Source organism: Lepisma saccharinum, chromosome 1 (assembly GCF_977018435.1).
Source record: "Lepisma saccharinum chromosome 1, izLepSacc3.1, whole genome shotgun sequence".
NCBI classification, from domain to species: domain Eukaryota; kingdom Metazoa; phylum Arthropoda; class Insecta; order Zygentoma; family Lepismatidae; genus Lepisma; species Lepisma saccharinum.
The window spans coordinates 137,679,530-137,703,417 of record NC_139229.1 but is presented as its reverse complement, the minus strand read 5'-3'; the positions used below and the strand labels follow the sequence as shown (position 1 = coordinate 137,703,417).

Genomic DNA, 23,888 nt, shown 5'->3' with positions numbered 1-23,888 from the left:
TGATGGAATTTACAGTTAAGTATGGTGAATTTAGATTTGGCAGTGATTCTTAGGGGAGATATATTTATCTTCATGATTGTAATAACACAATTTCAATTCTCAATAATTTATTTTCATTAGTCACAAAGCATTTCAATGAAAAATTCTCAATAAATAACAAATACATTATGCAAATTTGTAAACAATATAAAAATACCAAAAGTTCCTACATTTATCACACACAAAAATATATTATTTTTAAATTACCAAAGAACCAATAAAAAATTTGAAAATACTTCCAGACTGCACCTGATTATGTGCACACATGCATGTGTGTACATTTGGTTGCTGACACCTTGGTGCCCAAACATGCTGAGGTGGTTGTCTACCATCACCAGGGACCTTGATTTTTTTTGTGTTGTTTTCCCCAATACTATACCTACATTGTGATGCCTGTTCATGACATATTGGAAACTATTTTTGAGAAAGTGATTTACAATTATATCTTGTGTAAGAACTACTGGAGTTTACTGGAGCAAGTGAATGAAAACCAGTCCCTTCACAAGTAGTGACTCGAGAAGGTTTGACCAATAAATGCATGACAGGGAACATGGTTGCGTGGAGGGGTGAAAAGAGACTGCTGCTACCAGCAGTTTGCAGGAGTGTGTTCTGCTTCGCTCTGCCCACTCAATTTCTCCCCTTCTCTGCCATTATGCGTGACCTTGCACCAGAGATTCCCAGGATAGAGTATAGATGTGTACTCAATCCCTGCAAAAACTGCACCACTTTTCTCTGGCATAACATGTTTCATGCGCAACAAATATCAATTTTACGGTTCCTATGAGACGGTAAATAAGCATTCGATCTGCTTGAAAAAAAAAAACCATGCCACTTTGCATGATAAGGCAAAGCGTTTCTCATGCAACATATACTGACAGTGGATGCAGTGTGACAGAAGGTGTGCACTCAATCTCCTGCCATAACATTGACTTTTTGCTCAGTGGGTGAAATACGTTCTGACAGAAGGTGAAAAATCATGCTCTTTTTTTTTTTTTTTTTAATGTGTGCACTATACATGCATAAGTGTGGCACATTTTGTTTCTTATGCACAAAATGTTGAAATTTGGGAAAAAGGCCATAATTTGCATTATTTTCAATAGATGAAAAATGTGTTCAGAACATGTCACTGAACATACTGGTGTCCATAATTGAAGTTCTATCCTGTTCAGAGCCCTCTGGAGTCTGTTCGAAGTATTGGTTTGCAGTGAAACTTGCTATAGAGGCTATGGAGACCATGGAAAAGTGAATGCTGCCGAAAAAAAAAAAAAAAGTTCACATTTTCACCACCAGGTTCAAATGTGGTGCTGAAATCTGGTGCACAGTGTACATCATCCCACTAAACACTTCATGAGATTATTGATAACATTGTCTTACACTTCCAAAGTGTGATTTGTGTTTGCATTGTGCATATTGAACATTGCTGTACAAACTCAAATCACTGGTTGTTACTTCAGAGCCTCAGTGCCACCTGGTGGTGAAGATTTCAACTACACACACACACACACACACACACATATATATATATATTTATTTCCCCCCCTGAAAACAAAGTTTCACAGCAATCCAATGCTTCGAACAGGCTCCAGAGGGCTCTGAATAGATTATGGCCACCCCAATACATAAGCACTTTCTTTTTTGCAACAGTTATTTTTTTATGTTATTGCATTTGCAAAAAATCAAGGTCCCTAACCATTGGTAAGAGCTGAAGAGTTCGAGCCCTGGCCTGAACATAGCATTTTTATGGGTGTTTGCATCAGTTTCATCCATTGAACTGTATATATAACTGGAATGAAAGCTGATCGGCCACAAAAAGTGAAGCCACTTTTGACATTAGTTCCTCCTGGGAAGAAGGAAAGAAAGCATGGTGGTCCCATAAGTTAGCATGTATTTTCTCGCCTTTTTGCTTTGCTATAGAACAAAAAGAAATATGATTTAGTCATATTTATGCATTCAGTGCTGTAAATGAATGTCTTATTAAGTGTTTCTTTGCTACATTAATAGTTTTCATGTGTTGTATTGAACAATTTAACCAGTCTTAAGTGGGTTGAACACATGCTATATTCATGTTAGGCATTTGGATGTACAAATCGATGAGATAATTACCAGGATGTTCACTTATTTCGGTATCTGATATACTACCCCTATATATACATAAATATTTGTTTAAAAAGTAATTTAATGTTATGACAAAAGCTACGAATGTGTTTACACAATTATTACACTCCCAGTGTTCACACTATCCCAAGTGATCAACCTTAATAACCAATTGGAATTTTTCACAACTTAAATTATAAAATTAATTGAGCCATGGAGAGAATCTAACCAGAAGTAACAAAGTAAATTAAAATAATTCATCTGTGGATAAATGGTTGTAAACAAAATTGTTTTATCTTCATGCCACACTTACGAGTAATTTGTGTATTGTTTGCATTCCTATAAAGTAGTGGCAGTGGTGGTGATTGGGTTAAAAAAAAAACTACGGAGACAAACTGGCAAAACTGGAGGGTGACAGTTTACCTTGTTAGATAAGGTTTAGCACAGTGCAGTGGCAAACATGACAAAAATTTTGAGGGGGGGGGGGGCAACTGCCTCCCCTAATTGTCACCACTGAGTAGTTTGTTACCAAATTTTCAATGTCACGAATTAATTATTTTTCTCCTTTCAAGAATATTTGTTCACTTTTAAAATGCAAACAAAGTTTTTAAAATACGCAGTAATGAAAATCAATTTGGTTTGGTAACTTCAAAATTTAAGGGAAGCTGCCAACAGAGAAAATACTCAAGTACATAATACGAGGGTGGGTTAAAATTTCTACGATGGAGTGAAATAATACATTTAATTATTACTTTCTTTTCAAGCATTTGCACCATTCACGATAGTTTGATTGCAAGCGGAAATGAGTGGACATTTGCCTGTAGTGTTGCATTCATAAATAAATGTAGTTCCATGTAATAAAACTGTACATTTCTATTCTTTCCAATATATCTTCGATGGTTTGAACCCAATTGTGCTCACCTTGTCACTCTGACATCAACACATTAATATTGTCGCAAGTTGTAATATGATGTGGACAGCAGCTGCGGAATCCTCAATATTAATAAACTTTTTCCAAGAAGTTCTTGCAAATACAGCGATGTTGTTATTTTAATCTTACAGCTTGGGGTTAATATTTTCTCATAAATTATGCCGTGTTTTTAGTAAATAATCAGTTGTAAAAATACATTTGCCGCCACAGAAAAATCATCGGCTCACCTTTAATTCCCTTCTTACCTGGCGTAACTAAGCGAGAGAATGGCTTCACTTTTGTACCATAAAGCAGTCCTTCCAGTTATATACACAGTTCAATGGTTTCATCTAATCATCATCATCCAGACTTTTAATAAGAAACATGCAAGGTACTTGGTTCCATGCAATTTAATTTAACCTATCATTTTATCATGCTTCACCACTACTCCGAACCAACCAAAATAAAACTTGTTGGTTGTTTGCTTCACCAACATACTTTTTGTACCGTTACGCTAATCTCGACAAGGAAGTTGAGAGACTATGGAAAGAATCATCTATGGCTCCCTTTGAAGGTACAATACCAGCCTTTGACAGAGTGTGAGAAAAACCCGTCACGATGGCTACCCACAGGATTTGAAACATACATACAAACATGATGCAGACTAGGTTACAGCCTGAGAATATCTAACGTTGTTACCTTGTAATGAAGGGTCCTGGTTCGACACCCTGTGGAGGCACGTTGCACATTTGCTCAGATTCACTTTAAACTGTAGATCCAGTCCCCAGTTAGACTATTTGTGCATAAAAATTCAAATTCCTGACCTATCTCAAGTGACCTCACTTTTTCTTATTTCCAACAGATGTCTTATCCAAACAGTAATACACTCGATGACGCGAAAGCTCAATCGAGCGTCGGAATGACTCACTACAATCAACACACTTAAACGGTTTCACAGGTGTATGCTTCTCACGATAATGTAACCGCAGATTGCTTTTTCCTTTGAACACTGACTCACAGAAAATGCACACAAATGGTTTCGCACCAGCATTGTGCGAAGGTTCCACCACAATATTAAATATTTGCACTCCATAATGGGCTCTGCCGCCGAATCCATACTGTTCAGGTATTTGAGTCGTGAGTACTTCAGGCTGGTGATATCCTCGCACGTGAGTTTGCAAACTTCCAGCATCTTTCCAGGATGCCGTGCAGTAGCAGCAATGATACAACATACCATCATGTTTACTGACATCACTCCTGCTCAGCACTTCCACAAAACCCACTTTCAACTTCTCTCCTTCGGCAAATAGGTTCGGATCGATATCATACACGGCTTCATTATCAGCGTTGGTTGTAGAGTCAGTCTGCACTCCGCTATTCTGCACTGCCTTGTCAGTCACTGCATCCCATTGGTTCTCATGGCTGTTGTCATGAAACATCACCTCAAGCACATTGTTCGACCCCATTGGGCTCAACCCCAAGGTTGAATCTTTCCCTGGCACCAATGTAACCCTCTGCAATGTCTGAAGCTGTTGGACCGAGTTAACATCCGTCTGAGTTCCATTTGGAATACGAGGAACGAGAAATGGCTGGACAAAGACCAAAGCCTGCTGCCAAGGTAACACTGACATTTCACATTGTTTAGTTGCAGATTCTAAACTTATGCTGCTCTGGTTTGCATCTTTCACAGCTAAATCCATACACTGCTCGGCTGAAGTTACCTGCATCAAGAATTTCAATATTACAAAATAAACATTACACAATAAATAGGCCATATTTATAAATGTATTCAAAACCTGTAATTTACACCAAATTTTGTGATTTACAACACTGGAGTACCTGTACCTGTGTCAAATTTGGAACAAATGTAGATTTCTTCAATATAAATATATTCTACTAACCGTTTACCTTATTTTTTTTGTATTGTATTAGTACAGTACTTGGTATGAAATCTGTAAATGTTTATGAAATGATAGCAATAAAGAAAATAATTTTAAATGTTTAGGTAAAATACCCAGGAAGGCACCACAAAATATGTAAAGTATCTGGTAAATTTTTTTTATTGATATTTTTCTAGTGATAATCACTTTTTTTTATGGTCAGTTGTAAAGCTACTGAGAGATGTACAGGAATGAAAACAGAGTTGTCTGTAACTTCTGGAAGCTCCATCCCTCCCTCGTCCATCTAAAGACAATTAGTAAATTTGCAACTTGCTCCTTGGCCAGCAGGTTAGCAGACCTTTTTACATGTACAGGTAAATTCAACCTTAGTTCTTGGATTATTCTATTATATTTCAAGTTGCTGATCAGCTGGGAATGGATTTATATATAAATACTTATTTATATACGAAGCTGAAATTAGTTATTTTGAAATAATTCTTGAAGCTTTCCTGGCAGCGAATATTGAAGAGGTTTTCTCGGGCAATCAGCCAGGTGATTTCCGGATAAGCTTCCAAGCTTTCGAGAGCTAACGTCACTCTCATTTTCAGGGATTGAAGTGCAGAGATAAGTTAGGGTGAAATATCCAATCAAAAACACAACAAGTAACCAGATACTAAGATGCAGCAGCATCATGTTGGTAAGAGAAAGAATACATTTCACAAGATGCGAACTTGCATCGATTGACAGAAGCCCACTCCATAGTCACCTGGAAATCTCTTCTTCCATGTCTCCAATGGACTGGGAATCTATAGACACCACCACCAAAGCCCGCATGGAACTACAAGCCTGCAAGACTACAGCCAAGCAGAGCATTAAATACATTCGCCTAGCTTCAACCGACAGCCGACCAGCAAAACCGACAGAACACCATCACCCGCACCGTTATCAACCTGAGGGACAACCGTTTCGACGAAGCCACGATCTTCATCCTGTCGAAGAGTTTGAACATCGCTCCAGCTACTAAGACCATTCTTACCACAGACATAATCAGCAGCATCGAACAAGCCGTAAAAGACCTTCCAGTCATAGCTGCCCAGGACATTCGTCGAGAAGTATACGTAGCTCCGCCACAGCAGCAGAGAAAGCCTCACTCAACAAATGAGAGAAGACCAGGACATCATCATTCTACCAGCAGACAAAGGAAACACCACTGTTATACTTGAATCCACAGACTACGATAGCAAAATCACAGAAATTCTCACCGACGGCACATACCGACCTTTACTCCGAGACCCCGCAGCTGCAAGAGAGAGGAAAACCAGGGTTCTACTGAAGAAATTCACACTGCCGAAAGAAACCCGGGACCGGTTAACACCCAATGGAACAGTACCTCCAAGACTCTACGGCCTTCCCAAATTACACAAAACTGATGTTCCATTAAGACCTATCGTCAGCGCAATTGGATGCCCTGCCTACAGACTCGCCAAATTCCTAATGGCACAACTCCAACTCCATGTCAAAAACTCATCGGACTTTCGTCAAGACCCTTCAGAACCACAGAACTTCTCCCCGAGACCTTCTAGTCAGCTTCGATGTAGTATTGCTCTTCACCAAAGTGCCACTTCAAGATTCGTTAACACTGTTGGAACAACATTTCACACCAGGCATCTCTTCAAACATATCCTGACTTCAACCTACTTCAGCTACAAGGACAGGTACTACAAACAGACCGACGGAATGGCAATGGGATCCCCGCTCTCACCAGCAATAGCCAATTTCTTCATGGAGAACTTCGAACACGAGGCACTCCGCTCAGCTCCACACAAACCTTCTGCATTTTACAGATATGTAGATGACACCTGTCATCTGGCCGCACGGTGAAGCAGTGCTACAGACGTTCCTGGATCCCCTCAACAAGCAGCACCAGAACACCATGGAGACAGAGACCAATGGCAGCCTTCCGTTCCTGGACATCCTCATCACATGCAAACTGGACGGGAACTTAGGAAACAGTGTATACAGGAAACCTACTCACACCGACCTATACCTCAATGCCAAGAGTTTTTGCCATCAGTAACACAGAGCACCTTCAAGAGGAAATAAGACACCTGTGCACAGCTTTCAGACAGAATGGATACAGTGAAGACATTATCAACAGGACACTAGAGAGAGTAACACACAAGAACAACCAACGAACAAACCTGGACCCACCTGATAACCAAGAAGACAAGAAGATAGCCATACACTGGTAACCTCTCTGCAGTCATCAGCCACATTCTTTCAAAACAAAACATCAACACAAGCTGCCATCGAAAGTCAGAAGCCAACTTTGAAACCCTAAAGATGACCTAGGACAGAAGACACCCGGGGTTTACCGTATCATCTGCTCCTGCGGTAAAGCTTACATTGGACAAACGGGGAGGACAATAGAACAGTGTTGCAAAGAACATGCCAGCTACATCAAGAATTTTCATCTCGAAAAATAAGGGTTAGCAGAACATTCCATCCAGGAGGGCCATAGACTTCACAACCACCGAGATCATCAAATTACTGGGACCGTCTCATCAAAGAAGCAATAACCATTCAATGGGGACAAGAAAAACCTCAACAGGGACATGGAACTCGAACTGGACCCAGCCTGATTAGCGATAGTCGACTGAGAGCGCGGACATCGGAGAAACGTCACCTGATTGGACCGCCACCTACACCGGACCCTCTCCGACACCAAATACATATAACTTCACCCTGACTTATCTCTGCACTTCAATCCCTGAAGATAGCGACGTTAGCTCTCGAAAGCTCGGAAGCCTATCTGGAAATCACTTGGCTGATTGCCCGAGAAAACCTCTTCAGTTATATTTTGTATTACCTTTGCACATCATGACATGTAGACTCGAAAAATGCCTTTTTTATTTTCCATATTTCATAACATTTTTCAACATATACTCCATATTCGCGCAATAACTACATGTCCTCATGTGACCAAAAGAATTGGGTGAATTTCTTGCAAATAACTGACAAATGAAACACACTCCCATTACTTCTTGCGATATTGAACAAAGTTATAGTCAATATGAATCCATCTTAAGAGACAGAAGGAAATTCACATTCAAACACTCACAACAAAATTTTGTTTTTCAATGTTTTGGAAACAGAAAATGAAAACACATTGTGTTGTTTTGCAATTACTGTCAATGTAAGCATTTAAGTAACTTGTGTAGTGTATTATATTATTGAAAAGCTGAACTTTTTACAATTTTAAGTCCATATTTAACTCCATATTTTGGTGATAATAACCAAATATATATTTACATATTTTGCACATTTCTACTACATATAAATCCGTTCCCTCTTAATCAGGAAGTTTGTTAACAAAGTTGCAAAATAAGTGACCATTTAGAGAAAAAAAAACATGAAATTTTCCCAAAGTAAAAGCTGAATAAGGAAAAATTAAAGTAAAATGTTCATTTCCTTTTCTGTCAATTTATAACACAGTCTTGTGCAAGCATACTCACACACAACCTATGTGTTGAATGAAATATACAAAAGTGTCCATTTGAAAATACACAATGAAGATTTTACCATTTCTACAAAGTGAAATTAGGGAGAACAGAATAACAGGTGGTCAACATTGAAAGCAGTATATTAATAATAAAAAAGCAAGATTCAAATACAAACACACAATTATTATTATTGAAGAAAGGAAAGAAATTATGAACATTGTGATAAAAATGTACTGATATGACAAAAGCAATGTTGCAACAACTTTATGCATGACAAGTTTGCAATTTTATGTAGTGGCATGTTCACTGTTACTCTTCGAACCATCAGCTGGCCTCCATGGCATCTTGGTTAGCACAGTACGCTAAGACTGCAGAGGTCATGGGTTTGAATCCAAGCCTGGGCATGGGTGTTCTTTGCGAGTGTCACTTCATCAATTTCATCATACCAGCACTCAACTCCACCTTTGTGATTAGCCAAAAAATATTCAGGCCATCAGAGATAATTTTTCACTGTGTCACAAAATTGATCACTTCAATACCATAGGCAGGGATAAACAAAACTAAAAATAATTCAGGAGCCAGAAATATATACAGTATGTAACATTCTTATTCGTGCTCATGGATTTTCAAAGAAAATGCTTTAATATCTGAAAGGAAATACTCTCCTTTGAAATTGTTTCTTTACAATTCAATAACTAATATCATTAGGAACATAAAATCTTACCCAAATTCTGTATAACCAATGAAAATAATACATTAAATGAAACTGAAAGAGAAACATGCCAATTTTTGTACAACTATTTCTATTCGTACACTTAATGGAAGCGGACCCAGCGTCGAATAACATGGGTACCTGGGGGAAACCCTGGGGGGTAAAGGCGGTCAGGGGCGTGATGCTGATCACATCACCCCACTCACGACCGGATCAAGAAAGTGTGGGGCATTACCCCCACATCCCCTATACGCCTTCATGGCGTAGTGCTATGCACAGGGGAGCACTTTACCTTTTTTTTTTAATAATATAAAAGAAAAAAGTATATTCAGAGCAAATTGACTGACAGTTCTAATACTTTGATGCGTATCCTTTGGCTTTAATTACTGCTTGACACCTGTTCTTGATAGAATTAACCAGTTTCCGACATGTTTCAGAGCTTATTTTATTCCACTCAGTTTGCACACCAGTTTTCAACTCTTGTTTGGACTTGACACCTGCTTTATGGACTCGCCTCTTCAAAATTGCCCATAAATGCTCAAAGGGATTTAAGTCTGGACTTTGATCTGGTGTTTGTAGTAGTTTGGGCACATTCCATATTAGCCAATTCATGTTAATTCGCGCCTTATGCTTACTGATAGGCGGCATATCCATTTTTTGGGCACTCTGCTTTACGTTGTTCTTCAATATGTCCAAATAGACATATGCATCCATGATACTATCAATAAACTGGATGGTACCAACACCTTTGGATGACATACAGCCCCAAATCATTAATGACCCACCACCATGTTTAACTGTTGGAACTGTGTTAATGTGATCATTGTCTTTATTTGATTTTCTCCAGACCCCATTTATCCCATCTGACCCGTATATATTAATCTTGGACTTGCCTGACCATATGACACTATCCCAAAATTCCTGGTCCTTGTGGATGTGCTCTTTCGCGAATGAAAGTCTATTCCTGCAATTCACCTTATTTACATACGGCTTCTCTTGGTATTCTGCCATGATATCCATGCTTCCACAAGGCACGTCGGACAGTTTGATCGGATATCATCTTGCCAGCAACATTTTCTACTAACGGTTGTAACTGAGGAACACTTAGTTGGGGGGTTCTCACACTCTTTTTAAAATAAAGCGTTCATCAGGTTTATTCAACCATCTCTCTTTTGGTTTTCTCGGCACATTCTGTGTTGAACCTTCCTCTATAAATTTGTTTACTATGTATTGAACTGTGGAGTGTGATTTATTGACTGTTTGTCCAATTTTGCTTAACGAATAACCTCTAAGGGCCAAATTTATAATAACATGCTTCAGATCGGAACTAAGTTCCTTCACCTTGCCCATTTCGAACATGCTGAAAGATAGATAATAGGCCTACAACAATACCTACGCCAGCATTCCACTTGACAGGGAGCACGCCTGCATGTTAAAACTTGTTACGAAGTTGCAAACTGCACAAAATCGGCTGAATAGCGGTGGCCCTGTATGCGAGGAAGATTGAAAGTCTTGCCTGTACGAATAACAATGTTGCATGAAACAGCGTGTTTTTCTCTTTTAACACAAATGATATGCTCTGTTTATAGACTTTGAACATACATTTTTATTGACATTTGTTGGTGAAACCTTCACTAACATTAATTTCCAGGTACATATGAAAAAGATTATATTTACTAGTAGATATGACATTTTTTTTCCTCGGAAATTCTATGTGTACGAATAACAATGTTACATACTGTAAAAGGGCTAAGAAAGCCACAAATTCAACTAAGATAGGCTATTAAGTGTGATCTTAAAACATATAATTTCTTAATTAAAACAAGACTAGATTAAAAGTAATCCATTCTTGTGCTGGAGTGGACTTCCTAAAGATGGTTAATCTGGTAACAGCATGAAAAACAATGCAATACATTCTCAGGGTAAATAATAATAGGTAATTTTTTTTTTTTTTTAAAAAAATCATTTTTGATGACTTCTTTATTTAAATCGATATAAGTTTTGTTTAAAAAAAACATGCTTAAAATTGCTTGTGTTTCTTTGGCATATATAGATATATATATATATCTTTTTTTATAGAAAAGTTTCTTCTGGTAAACGGCCCTGTAAAATATTTGAACAGTTTGATTAAAGTAAATAAAAAAAGCTATGCAAATGTTTGTTGTGTGTGTCAATGAAACTACAATAATTTCAGTACATTTTCTTCAAATGAAAATTAAACATGTTAGATATACTATGTAATTGCAACTTAATTTAATTTTTTTTGTAGTCTTTGTAGCTGAATTTTGGCAGTATTTTAATGAAGGTTTGCAAAATACCAGCTGCCATGTTTATTATTTACTAATGAAAATGACACTATTAAGGGTTCAATATGATAAGTAGTAAAAATTTTTATAATTCTTGAATTTTTAATCAAGAGGAATTTTAGTGTGTTTACAGTTTACATATTACATTTCCTTTCGTATGTCAGTACATATATTTTGTATCATTTCTTAGAGCCTAATAAACACCATTCAATGATCATGAGAATAATGTACTTTCACCAAAAGTGATTCTGATATCTACAAATTCCTTATGTGCATTATTCTATAAATTATTTCTTTAAAGTGATTTAAATCAGTTATAAAAAAAGGTCACTCGATTTAAATCAAACCAACCTGATTCTAATATATGGCTGATTCTACGATAGAGCATAGACTGCAGATTTTAAAATCCAGCTAACAGTGCAAAATTTATAATGGCACGATTTAATGGCACAAGATTCAGAAAACACAAACATTAGAAAAACACATACTGTACTCTTAATAAAAAAAAAAGTAGCAGAAATTTCTGCAACCGAACGATAAAAAACAAAAAAAAATCTTTAGTACTGGATTTAAAAATTCAGAGACTAGGTGAACATTTTCAAGTGCCATGGTGACTGTATTTTTGTACCCCTGACCACAGGGCTAAAACATTCCATATATATTCTTATTCAGCATAGGTTTTACTATAAGGTCTAAACCTTCATGATAAAAAACCTTTAGTAAATAGCATTCTTTATATGTTATGAAAAGAAAACTTTTAAACTTGGAGACCAAATTACAATTCTAAATCCTGTGAATGGTACTGATGTTTTTAAACAACCATCACCAATTTTTCATGTATACAAAGATTGAATTTGGATTCATTTAAAAAATATCAAAAATTGTAGAACCTTTGAAATTTATTAATGTGCATTACTTTTGTAACATTTTATTCAGTTCCTTTTATAATAAGTTTCAGGGTGGTACATTTTGAAAACCAAGCAAGAAATTACGTTCTTAGTAAGAATATACAGTGGAACCTCAATTTTAAGTTTTTAAGGGGACCAAGCGAAAAAACTTAAAATGTGGGAAAATGTAAAATGCAGTAATTAAAAATCAGGATTGCACTTAAGCACATGAAAAGGGCAACCAAAATAAATCATGTGGTTAACAGCATTGCTTCCTCAAAAACAGTTGCATTTTCTTACATATTGCACACGAATAGTTTTATTTGTGTATTGCAAATCTATATTTAAAACAAAACTAAATTACACCAGAGGATAAATCAGTGATGTATGGAAGTATAATTCTAAAGTCAGCAAATACCATATGCTACCCAAGAGTAGCATGGTAGAGATTGCAGTTTTGTACAGTAGATTTTACACAATATATTGCATTTCTTTTTACCATAATGTAGATAGAGCAGTGTCACAAATATTACTTTCCAGTGTTGCCATCTTCATGTTATTTTATCTTGTTCTCTGAATATTTTACTATTATACAGGTGAAACACAGTTGACTCTTACTTCTTTTAATAACTTGCACACATGCATGCGAGTACACTAGATGGGGGGTGGGTGGTGTTAGCAGGACTGGAGCTAGTCATTTTGCCGCCCTGGGCGGTGGCAGCAGATGACGCTCCCTTTCTTCAAATAATGTGCCAAAAGAGGGGTTATAAACCCCACCAATCCCCCTTTTTGTAAGTCACTGCACGAGTGTGATTTTGGCAATGTTCATGTCTTTGCACCTGTATTATGGAAATTACTGAAGTCATTGTGGCCTGTATAGTTCCATGTTCCAACAGAATGGTTTATTAATATCATTGCTACTGCATAGCCACACAATATGTAACGTCAGTGCCTTGTGATGAACGGGCACCGGATTCGATACTCGGTTGAGTGGTTCGGATCACACTTTAAACTGTAAGTAGAGTCCCAATTAGCCTTTCTGTGCATAAAGTGGACTTAAACAAATTCAAACATAATATTATTTTTTACTGAGACACCTTTAACTGCTTAATGAAAACTATCCCATTTTTCTTACTTTGGTTTGGTTATGCATAGTTCAGGACACAATCTCTCATGATTCACTACTTCCAACTTATCAGTACAAGTTCTTCAACTGAATGAAAGAAGATCAGTGCCAAATCTACAAGCTGCAAACCCCGCAGTGCAGTGGGCCCCGGAGACAAGTAAGCCTTTAGGGGACCCTCAGCCATTGACATAGTAGAGGGTTCGTATATACATATGTAAAAAAAAAATGTAGTTACTCAGGAGTACATAAACGAATACAATATATACAGGTAAAGGCAAAGTCAGTGCCGGATCTACAAGGCACAAAACTCCGTAGTGCGGAGACAAGTAGGCCTTTTGGCAGAAGCGTGCGGTAAGGAAAGGCAGGACAAGCGCCGCTTGCGTTGCTTTTTTAAAACACTTTTGATATCTTAAGTCGTGTTTTTCAATGCCTTTATACACATTAGAATGGAATTTATTTACTATAAGATTGCAAAATTTTCATTTCCTCTATTTTCTGTTCTTTTGGCTTGAAACAAAAACCGGCTACACCCTTGACGATGCTGGGCGATGCGGCACGACTGACCTCGTTAGAAGAAGAGGACTGCTCGGCTTTCTCCCCACTTTTCGAGTGACTTATGCAGTTCTTGCATGGACACTGTCCATCCCCGTTTACAAAGAAAAAAGGCCGAGGGCAAGCAACATCAAGACTGCATCTGGAGCAGAAAGCTGCGGTGATTGGTTCATGTGACCCTTCCTGACTTCTGAAACAGACAACAGCGGTAGAATTCCTACCCGGTTCTTAGCGCTCATGCCACTAGTGCTATGTGATGCTACAATACGCAATATTGACTGACGTAACTTTACCAAACTCAAATATACCACTTGTTAATGGCCACTGCATTGTATAATTTATCGCACGAACAGAAATGTGCATTAAAAACTTAACGATCAACACAGTTTTTGTCAAATAAGTTGGTGAAGTTCTCGTGGTAGAAGTTCAGCCTGTGGCTGTTCTACCACTTAACCCACAAAACTATTCTTATTATTATTATTATTATTATTTCGTTAGAATATCTAACTGCTTAATATTGTGTCAATGGAAATGTTTAGCATTCATTTGAAAACTCTTAACATCGAATGGTCTGTGGACAACATTATTTTAAAATGTTTATCAACATTCTCAAGATGTAATAAACAGTGGTCTGAATTACTAATCGGCACTGTTACGTCAGTTGAGTGTACGATAGTTGGATCATCCACCCACCTCCGTGTCAGTGTGTTCTGCACAGCGTGCCAAGATGACAGAGGCCTCTGATTCGAATCCCGGCGTGAGCACAGCAGGCCCATAGCCAGGCAGGGGCCAGGGGGGCTGAGCCCCCTGGCAGGGCTGCCAGCCCCCTTGACATTACGTAAAACTATTTTGTATTCTAAAGATAAATTCACACAACATGAACAGCAGCTATTATACCTATTCGTTCAATCTTCTTTATGAGCCGAAGTCTAAAAAGGAACAAGTATTTATAAGATTCTCTTGACCAGTGGTTCCAAAGTGTGCGCTGCACCACCTATCTGTGTGCATAGGAGCAGCGAAATGTTCCAATATTTTCACAGAAATGATATGATTTTTCTAAAAATGTGCTTATTTAGTACTTTTTACACATAAGATGTTTCTGAATTTGAAGCAACCCAACCACACTAACTGAGTGTTGCAAATGCTAGATAGGCCGCCATTCTGACTTGGGCTTTGCGGAAAAATCTTGAAATACTAAAAGAGCCGTGAAACGAAAAAGTTTGGGAATTTCAGTTCTAGACTTTGGAAATTTATTTTAGAGGGGAGCTTCTTTATCTGTACCTTCCCAGCCCTTGTTGCAGCCTCTTGCTTGACAGAAATCTGTGACTTAGATGTCATCATCCACATTCCTTCCACATCTGCGTCAAATATCAATAGATCCCAAATTTTGGAAATCAAGGGGTCTTATTACGTCTGCTGGGGGTGGGATGTATGGTAGGAACTATGATTAAAGTGAATATTGTTCATTTTTACTTGTATGATATAAATAATTGTGTCAACAAAAATAATATGGAGTGTGCATTAAGGAAGGTGTCACTACCAGTCAATTAACACTTCAAGAGATGTTTTAGAAGATATAGAAATACTAGTTTTTCAAATATCTAAAAATTTTATATTTTACATTAACTTAATGACCCCGACACACACAATTTACCTTAATTTAATACTGTTAAACTTTAGAAAAATGAACTTGGTTTAGAAGCCCCCCCTGGAGAGAAAATCTGGCTACGGGCCTGGAGCACGGGTGTTCTTTGTGAGTGTTCCTTCTTCAATATCATCACTCATATTCTCGATTAAACAAAAGTGGTAGAAAAGCGAAGTAAAATAAACCAAATCAATCAGTAGTTGTATCACCCACAACAATGACGTCTACTGTTGTGAAGAGGCGCTTGTGATTCAGGTAGGTTTTTAATGACTTGCGTCATGCAGAAAGGTATAAAAAAAAGGTATAAAACACCAGAGTTCAAAACATTTGTGACATTGTGAAGCATCTAATTTTCTAGCTAAAATATGCATGGATGATGTTTTATTGAAAGCCCAGCTGACTTTCAGGCAAATAAACAATACCTGTGGCGACTAATACTATAAGTAAATTATTAAGCAAGAAAGGGCTTTCCGCCATGGTTGACATACCAGAAAAGTCATTGATTTGCAGTGCTGCAGGTAAGGCCTTGATTAGGGACCTTCTATCAAAACAATTCAGTTCGAGAATATATGGTGTAAAGTTGGAGCTTGTGATTGTGAATCATGAGTGACCGTGTCCTGAACTGTGCATATCCAAACCAACTAAGAAAAATGGGAAAGTTTTCATTAGGCAGTTTAAAACATCTCAGTACAACAATATTATGTGGTTATGAGGCAGCAATGATCTTAATAAATTATTTTGTTGGCCATGTGTTTTGTTCAATACAAATTTAGGAACATGGAACTATACACGCTACAGTGACTTGAGCAATTTTTATAATGCAGTGCAAATACATGAACGTTCCAGAATCACATCTGTGCTTGCATTCAACTGAAGACAAGTCATGATTCATAATTCTAGCCAAGTAAGAAACCGAAACCCTTCCGTTTTAAGTTCGAAACGTTATGCTAATAGGATGTTTATTATTTTCAGGGTTAAAAAAGAACATAATTTAATTTACAGTTGCCCTCAAATATCAAGTAAATCATTATTTTCTTCATGGTTGAAATTTACAAGTTTATATCGAGAGGCTGTTTTTCTTCTTTATAAACCGTGCAGCGAAGATTTTATTTTACGGTATGTGCTTTTCCCGATACTTCACCATTATGCACTTCGCTGCTGGCTTTGAGGACTTGTGAAACACTGGGACAAGTGCCTAAATGTTCATGGAGAGTATGGTGAAAAATAAACCACATTTCATCAGGAAACAATTCCAACTTTTCTTTCTATTCCAGTTTGCGATTTATATATTGACTTACCCTCGTATATATCACATCCCCCTTCCTATTTAAAAATGTTTAGTTGAATTGAAAATGGCGGACTTCCACTTGGAACACACCACTGTGATTCCCCCTAAGCCTAACCTGTTTCTATCATGAACAATTGTATTCAGCTTAACTCCTTTACTTTCTATAGGGGGTGTTACGGGACTTTTGAATCACCCTCTTGGCCCTTATGTGACTTTGTCAACATGAGATCAAGATTTACACACACAGGCTTACATTATATATGTGTGTGTATCTATATATATGTATGTATGTATATAATATGTATATTGTTATTGATTTGCTTTATTTTATTTTGATTTTATGCTTCTTTTGGCTAATTTGCGAAGATGGGAATGAGTAATGTCATGATGAAATTGATGAATGGACAATCACAAACATCCATGCCCAGGCTGAGATTTGAACCCGGGACCTCTGGTGTCGTAGCGTGATGTGCTAACCATCCATGCATGCAATTCCATTCCAAGTTGTATAAAGGCAATGAAAAACATGAACTTAAGATATCATAATTGTTGTTAAAAAAACAACGCAGGCGGCACTTCCCCACCTTCCTTTACCACACGCTTCTCGTAAAGATGTACGCAAAACGTGGCAAGACTGCATGCAGCGATGTCCGTTGAACGGTGGAAACTGCAGGCTGTAACTGCGAGCCAGTGCATGAGGTATCCATGTCAAGTGTCCAAAACCGGTGTGAAGGAAACACGCAGTCAGTAATAAATAATACTCTGCAGTATGTGTTAACACACACAAATCTAAATTGAACCATGTAAAAAATTCATACCTAGTATGTTTAAATAAAACAAAACGTTCTTGGGCCACAACTTCTTTTGCACTGCAGTGACCTTGTAACACACATTTATCAAGGAGGCCAATGAACAATATAGTTTCTTCAAGCACCATTTGGAATTTTATATAAGATCGGTAGAATATTGGTTATCGGTATCGGTAAAATTTATACTGTACTTTCTAGTCAGAAAAAATCTGTGTGTTCTAAGGCTTCAGGATTTGGACTTGGGCTAGGGGGTGCACACCGGTTTGGGTCTCCTACCAGTAAGTGTAACAACTAGACTCCAGAGATTTTGGTCAGCGTATGGGACTGGTGGCCACCACCAGCATGAGGAAATTGTGGAGCTACGAATGAGTAGCATAACCCAGTCATAGATTTTGGTTTGATTTGGTGTTTTAAGTCCACTTTATGCGCAGTAAGGCTAATCGGGACTGGACCTACAGTTTAAAGTGGGATCCGAACCACTTGTGCCTCCACCGGGTATCGAACCCGGGACCCTTGATTACAAGGCAATGACGCTACCACTGCGCCATGGGGGAGGCCCACCCAGTCATGGAAACCTACAACAACGACTGGGGTTTGTTGTGCTGACCACCTAATACCCCGTAACTACTTGGATGATCGTCTACCTCTGCTTCTGAGGCATGTGGGACTGAGGTCAATAGGTAGGCCCTGGCTGGCTGTTGCAACAAAAGTTTTACTTTAAACTCATCCAAAGACTCATTAAAAACTGTGGTGTGTACATACACATAAATGGAGTTAATGAAGTGATCAATAGATTTGATTTTGGTCTATTTTACTTTGTTTATTGGCCCAAGTTCATTTTGCTTAATTGTGATTTCATCATGCTACGGATGCAATTTTAACATGGCTTGATTTAGATTTACTTCTGTTAATACATACTGCGGAGTTTTAGCGATTACATAAGATTTTGTTCAATTTATGCTTTCATAGTTAGGTTAGGCAGGCCAGGTTTGGTTCTCTTAGAATGAAAATAAAGTCCCTAAATGCATTCTACTTAGGTTCCAATTGTGTCGCCCCTGTCAACACATACTTTTTCAAGCACAGAACTATTCAATCTGTATTGTATTAATCTATGTTGGAATCTTTTCTTTAAAAAAATGTGTTATTGTTAATGTTACAATAGGAAATGAATTGTTTAACTTAAATCAGAAAAAATGTTGAAGTAAATTGTAAACAACAATATGATATAAAAGAGCTAGACTTTTGTAAGCCTACGGGACATTCTCCTGGTTGCCGAAATGTTGATGGTTCAGGGGACGTTGGGTAATATCTTGCTTCAATCTTCGGATTGGCTGGTGTACTAGTACTCCATTTGGCAGATATTCCACAAACCCAACTCTGAATAAGGCGTTCTCCTGCACCATCAAAAAGACCAGGGTTATAAACTTCGGTACAACTAATAGGTTTAGGCCTACAAGTTGTACCGGGTGAATTGTCTGTTTGAAAAAGTGTTTGTATAACATCAGCAGTTTAAATAAATCTTCGAGTAAAAGGTCTTAATGATCTTTAATTTCAAACCTACATAGGTGATAATTAAGAATAAATCCTACACCACAGTCCTCGCAAGGGCTTGGTCCTACTAACCCTTAGAAGCCTTTGAGAAGTCCGATAGAAGGGTTGTAACCAAACTAACATAAAGCCCTAAAGGCAGAAGATGCGTGTCACGATCTAGTTCTACATTAATTCCCATTAGTCTACGATACTTGTCAATGGGAAATGTGCATGCTTGCGTAAGGTAGTTTCTAAGTTGTTTTTTAAACATAAAAACTTTTTTCGATATTGTGATTTGATTTGCTTTAGTATTTTACTTTGCTTTTTGTGCCACTTTTGGCTAATTTTTTGAAGATGGGGGATGATGTAATGAAATTGATGAATGGATACTCACAAATATCCATGCCCAGGCCAGGAATCAAACCCGGAACCCCTGGCATCGTAGTGAGATGTGCTAACCACTCTGCCACAGGGGCTGGCATAACTTTTTCGAATACAAACACTGCTCATTACTTTAAGGAAGGTTCAAATTTTATGTGACAACGATTGCCAAAATTCTATGATAATTAGTCTTCCTTCTAGGAGAATTTGAAAAATATCTTAAATCAATTCCCGATTAAAATTATCAGATATGTCATCTGGTGAGATTTTCAGGAACCACTGCAAGTAGGATACTTCGGTGTGTTGAAGCTGTTCAAAGCATGGGGATATACAAAAAAGTAACTTCTACTGTTCAGTTTTTTCCTCTAAATCGTTTTGTGGGTCAGGACAAGTGAAGTACTTACATGTATTTCCACCTCTTGGAATCAACAAAATGAAATTTGTAAATAAATCAGGGAAAACAGAACTGATTGACAAGATTGCCATAACTGAAATGCGGCAAGGAAATTACGAAGAATGCACGAGTCTGTTCACTTTACTTTCTGTAAGATGATTTTATTACCATGAAAGCAAGTTTTAAATTGTTCTTTATGAATATAAAATTTTTCTTCGAAAACAATGTAGTATGTAGGCTATGTAATTTGGAACAGGTGCAAGTCGATTAAGTGTGAAGATGAAAATACCGGTAATTTGAGAATTAATTAATGTTTGTAATAATAATGGCAAGTCAGAAAAAGGAAAAAGAACATGCTAATGTTGCTGTTTCATTCAGTAAGTCAATTTTCAGTGAAGACTGAAGATAGCCTCAATGAAATTATTATTGTTGTTATTATTATTATCCTGTGTTGTTATTTAAAAAAGCCTGCCTCTTTGGGGAAAGAATTGCAAGGGCATGTTTACATTTTTCTCCTCCTCAAGCTTTGCAATACAGGTGAATTTTTTTATTTTCAAATCATTTCCGAGAGCCTCAGTTACAACAGAGGTGCAGATGAAACAGCACTGCTTTGAAGAACCAGTGCATATACATTAGTTTCATCAGCATTTTCAGTGTTATTTTTGCCTATCATAATTAAATGCTTCGCTCTCAGCACAGCTTCACCTTCATTATAGTTCCTGGAATTCACATTGCATTTGCAATATTTAAAAATATCGCATATTTTAAACGTCTCTTCCATACCAGCAATGACAACACACTGGTATTACATGCTACAACTACTGAATGTAAATAAACATTTATTTTACATAGAGTGGCCATATTGGAAGCGACACTGGTGCTCAGGTGGTAATTTTAATCGTGAATCGCAACCGTTAACTATAACTATTTTTCTGCTACTTTGGCTAATCATGATATGATGAGATGAGAAGGGACAAAAAAAAATATGTCCAGGCTGGAATTTAAACCTGAGACCACTCGCATCGTAGCATTCTGTGCTTGCAAATGATTGTGGAAGAACATGTGAAGTTTGGGGAAACTAAGCTGCATATCTTGACCGTTTCTGAGGGATTACATCATGAAAATTACATTGTCCAAGTGACCAGGCTTGCTTGTAAGCTGCCGCTGTTGTAACATTCTTTTCATGTGCACAATGTTCAGATGAAGGAAACTGCTGAATATTCCTTATTTTTAATCCTACATTTCAGAATTTTGTTCTTGAAAGTAATTGTGTTCTGCGAAAAAAAACATAACACCAGCTGTTTGAACTACCAGTTTTGTACATTAGCTTTATACACATTACAAGCACTTACCTGTGAAAGTACTTCTGAGCAGTCATTAATCACTTCAACTCTCTTGCCGCAATCTTTCTCAATATCCACATGGTCAGCTTCCATTACTGAAGTATCACTAACTTTTGCTTCCACAGAAACATTAGGAATCACAGTTTCTCTCACATTATCCTCAACTTGCTGCAAACTTTTAGAAAGTGCCTCAATATACTTTCCCACAATATCATCCTTCAGTTCTTGCAGCTGATATTCTAGGAGATCATATCTATCTATCAAATGGAAGCATGGTATACACAGGATAGATGTAACTTGTGACGAAATGGGATTCCATTTATCCGAAATTATGTTTCGAAGTTTATCACGCACCATAGCCTGATTCTGACTAGTTTTCGATGTAACCAAAGAAAGATCTATGTAATTTGACTGTGTGTCTTCACCACACACCAAACACTGACTGTTCAAATCTGAGTGAAAATGAATCAACTCCATTTTGCAATCTTCTTGATTGATCATGAATACATGATGGCGTTAGTAAAACCTGTAAATAAGAAAAATGAGAATTGTAGGCATTTTTGGCAAAAATGAGGATGAATGCCAAAAATGAATGCACAGAACACAATTATATTTGAGACATCGACCAGTATTGGTTAACATAGCAGTTTTATTTGCCATGAAATATATACCTAATTTATTCAACTTAACCAAGAATGCATAAAATGAAGAATAATATGAAGCATAGCTATATACTAGAAATTTAGTTCGACACTACAGGAAAATACATATAGAATTCTGTAATAGCCGTACATGAAAATTTAGCTGGGAGGTAGATACAGACATATTTGTAATTTTTTAGCATCAGACTGATAAGTTAATTTCTTTTTATTTTCAGTTCTATATTTTAAACTTGGCATTTTGTTACAAAATCATATGCATTGTTACCTTATTATACCTGCTAATGACAACATATAGACTCTAAACTAATATACATTTTCAATAATGAAGAAGTTACCGAATGCAGGACTGAAGTGCTGTAGGATGTTAACGTGTGCGGTTCATCCTGCTGGGGGTTAGGTCAGCTTAGGTATTTTCTTGCAGACATTTATCGGTTTATTGATGCTTACAGAGAAGGAAGACAAATCACACATGATACCAGACAGACACTAGTGCACGGTCTCTTATCGCACAAAACTTCTGCAACATTGTGTTCTGACGTAAGACGAAGAATACCTACGTTGTTATGATAGATTTGGTTCTACTAGCAAAAATACTCTGTAAAGTTAATATTTATGCTAACAAACTAAACCTAACTAGCTTAAGCTAAAGATTTGGACATGTAGCCTAAAAATAGAAGTTGATTCTCGTGACGTCAGAACACAAGGTGGCAAAAGTGTTGTGCCATAAGGGAGCCCCTAGTGCACAGACTACTGATCGTGCCCATAACCAGAGTAGCCAACAGCCAGCAAAAGACGCACTATATTTTAGCTTTAAAACCACTAGGAAAGCGCTTAGCGGTGTGAAAAATCACCAGAAATATCGCTGCATTGCAAGAAAGTGAATGGACATTTCCACTCAATTTTTTTTACAACAATTTTAAAAACTACACCCTGGAAAAATGACCCCCGCAAGTTCTCGCGTTTCTCTGCGTCCAGTTTAAGGCAGAAACGAGACTTCCAAAGTTGCGAGGCTAGCAATGCGCTGAAAACACGCCGCCGCCATGTTACTACGTCACTCCTTAGGGAGAACTCGTTTGTCGTCTGCTTCGAGCGTTCAGTTCCGGATGGGTAGCCCACGGTGAGCGAACACGTGCAGCAGTTTTACAAATCTGTCCCGATTTAAATACTGGAAGAAGGAGCGATAGGAGAAAGGAAAGCTATGCTTTGTAATGCTTTGATTCTTCTATGAAATATCCGTGCTGCTCACGTGCAAAATAAATGAAAGGGTTCAGCTGCGTATGTGTTCTCAGGCCATGCGAAAAATATTGCTTATAAAATTGGTTGCTCACCACACTCAAAAGTATTTTTTTAAACTTATATTTATCGGTATTTACCGTAACCTATGTAGTGCAAAATAGGAATTTTCACATTCTTCACTTTATTTATAAAGCCTATTTAACTTTCTTTTCCATAAAGCGATTTCAGTTTGTGTTCCATTTCTGTTGCGCAAATTATGATCAAATATTTTTGTGAAGATAAGAGAAAATACACTGAGAAATTTACATTAGTTGCACAGTACATATCTATACTTAGTTTATGTATAATTATTACAAGGAAATAATGTGTATAACCATGGGCGTATTTAAGGGGGATTCAACGGGTCCAATCCCTCTCTTTTTTTGGTTCACTAAAATTACCAGTTTCCTTGTTCTATCCGCTTGTTCATGAAAAATTCCTTCGGACTTATTTCATTCTCTTAAATTAGAGACGTATAGGACGGGATACGGATGGGAACGAAATTTCGTAATTCCACACACCAAATGGGACTGCAGAACAATATCTGCAATT

General features: G+C 37.4%; 1 protein-coding gene across 1 annotated transcript; it reads right to left on the bottom strand.

Annotated features, from left to right (window-relative positions):
- Window positions 1-1,558: 1,558 nt before the first annotated feature.
- LOC146001529 (uncharacterized) lies at window positions 1,559-22,543 on the bottom strand. Its single transcript, XM_083138954.1, has 3 exons — window positions 22,397-22,543; window positions 21,409-21,925; window positions 1,559-4,764 (listed from the first exon to the last, which is right to left on the bottom strand). The coding sequence occupies exons 2-3, from the start codon at window positions 21,898-21,900 to the stop codon at window positions 3,883-3,885; spliced, it is 1,374 nt and encodes a 457-aa protein (XP_082995080.1). The 5' UTR covers window positions 21,901-21,925; window positions 22,397-22,543; the 3' UTR covers window positions 1,559-3,882.
- Between the last annotated feature and the right edge of the window lie 1,345 nt (window positions 22,544-23,888).

Excerpts from the sequence above, each read along its gene's own strand:
- LOC146001529 (XM_083138954.1), bottom strand. The coding sequence starts at position 21,900 with ATGATCAATCAAGAAGATTGCAAAATGGAGTTGATTCATTTTCACTCA. Across the intron at positions 4,765-21,408 it reads GCTCAGAAGTACTTTCACAG|GTAACTTCAGCCGAGCAGTG; the intron begins GTAAGTGCTTGT and ends TTCTTGATGCAG.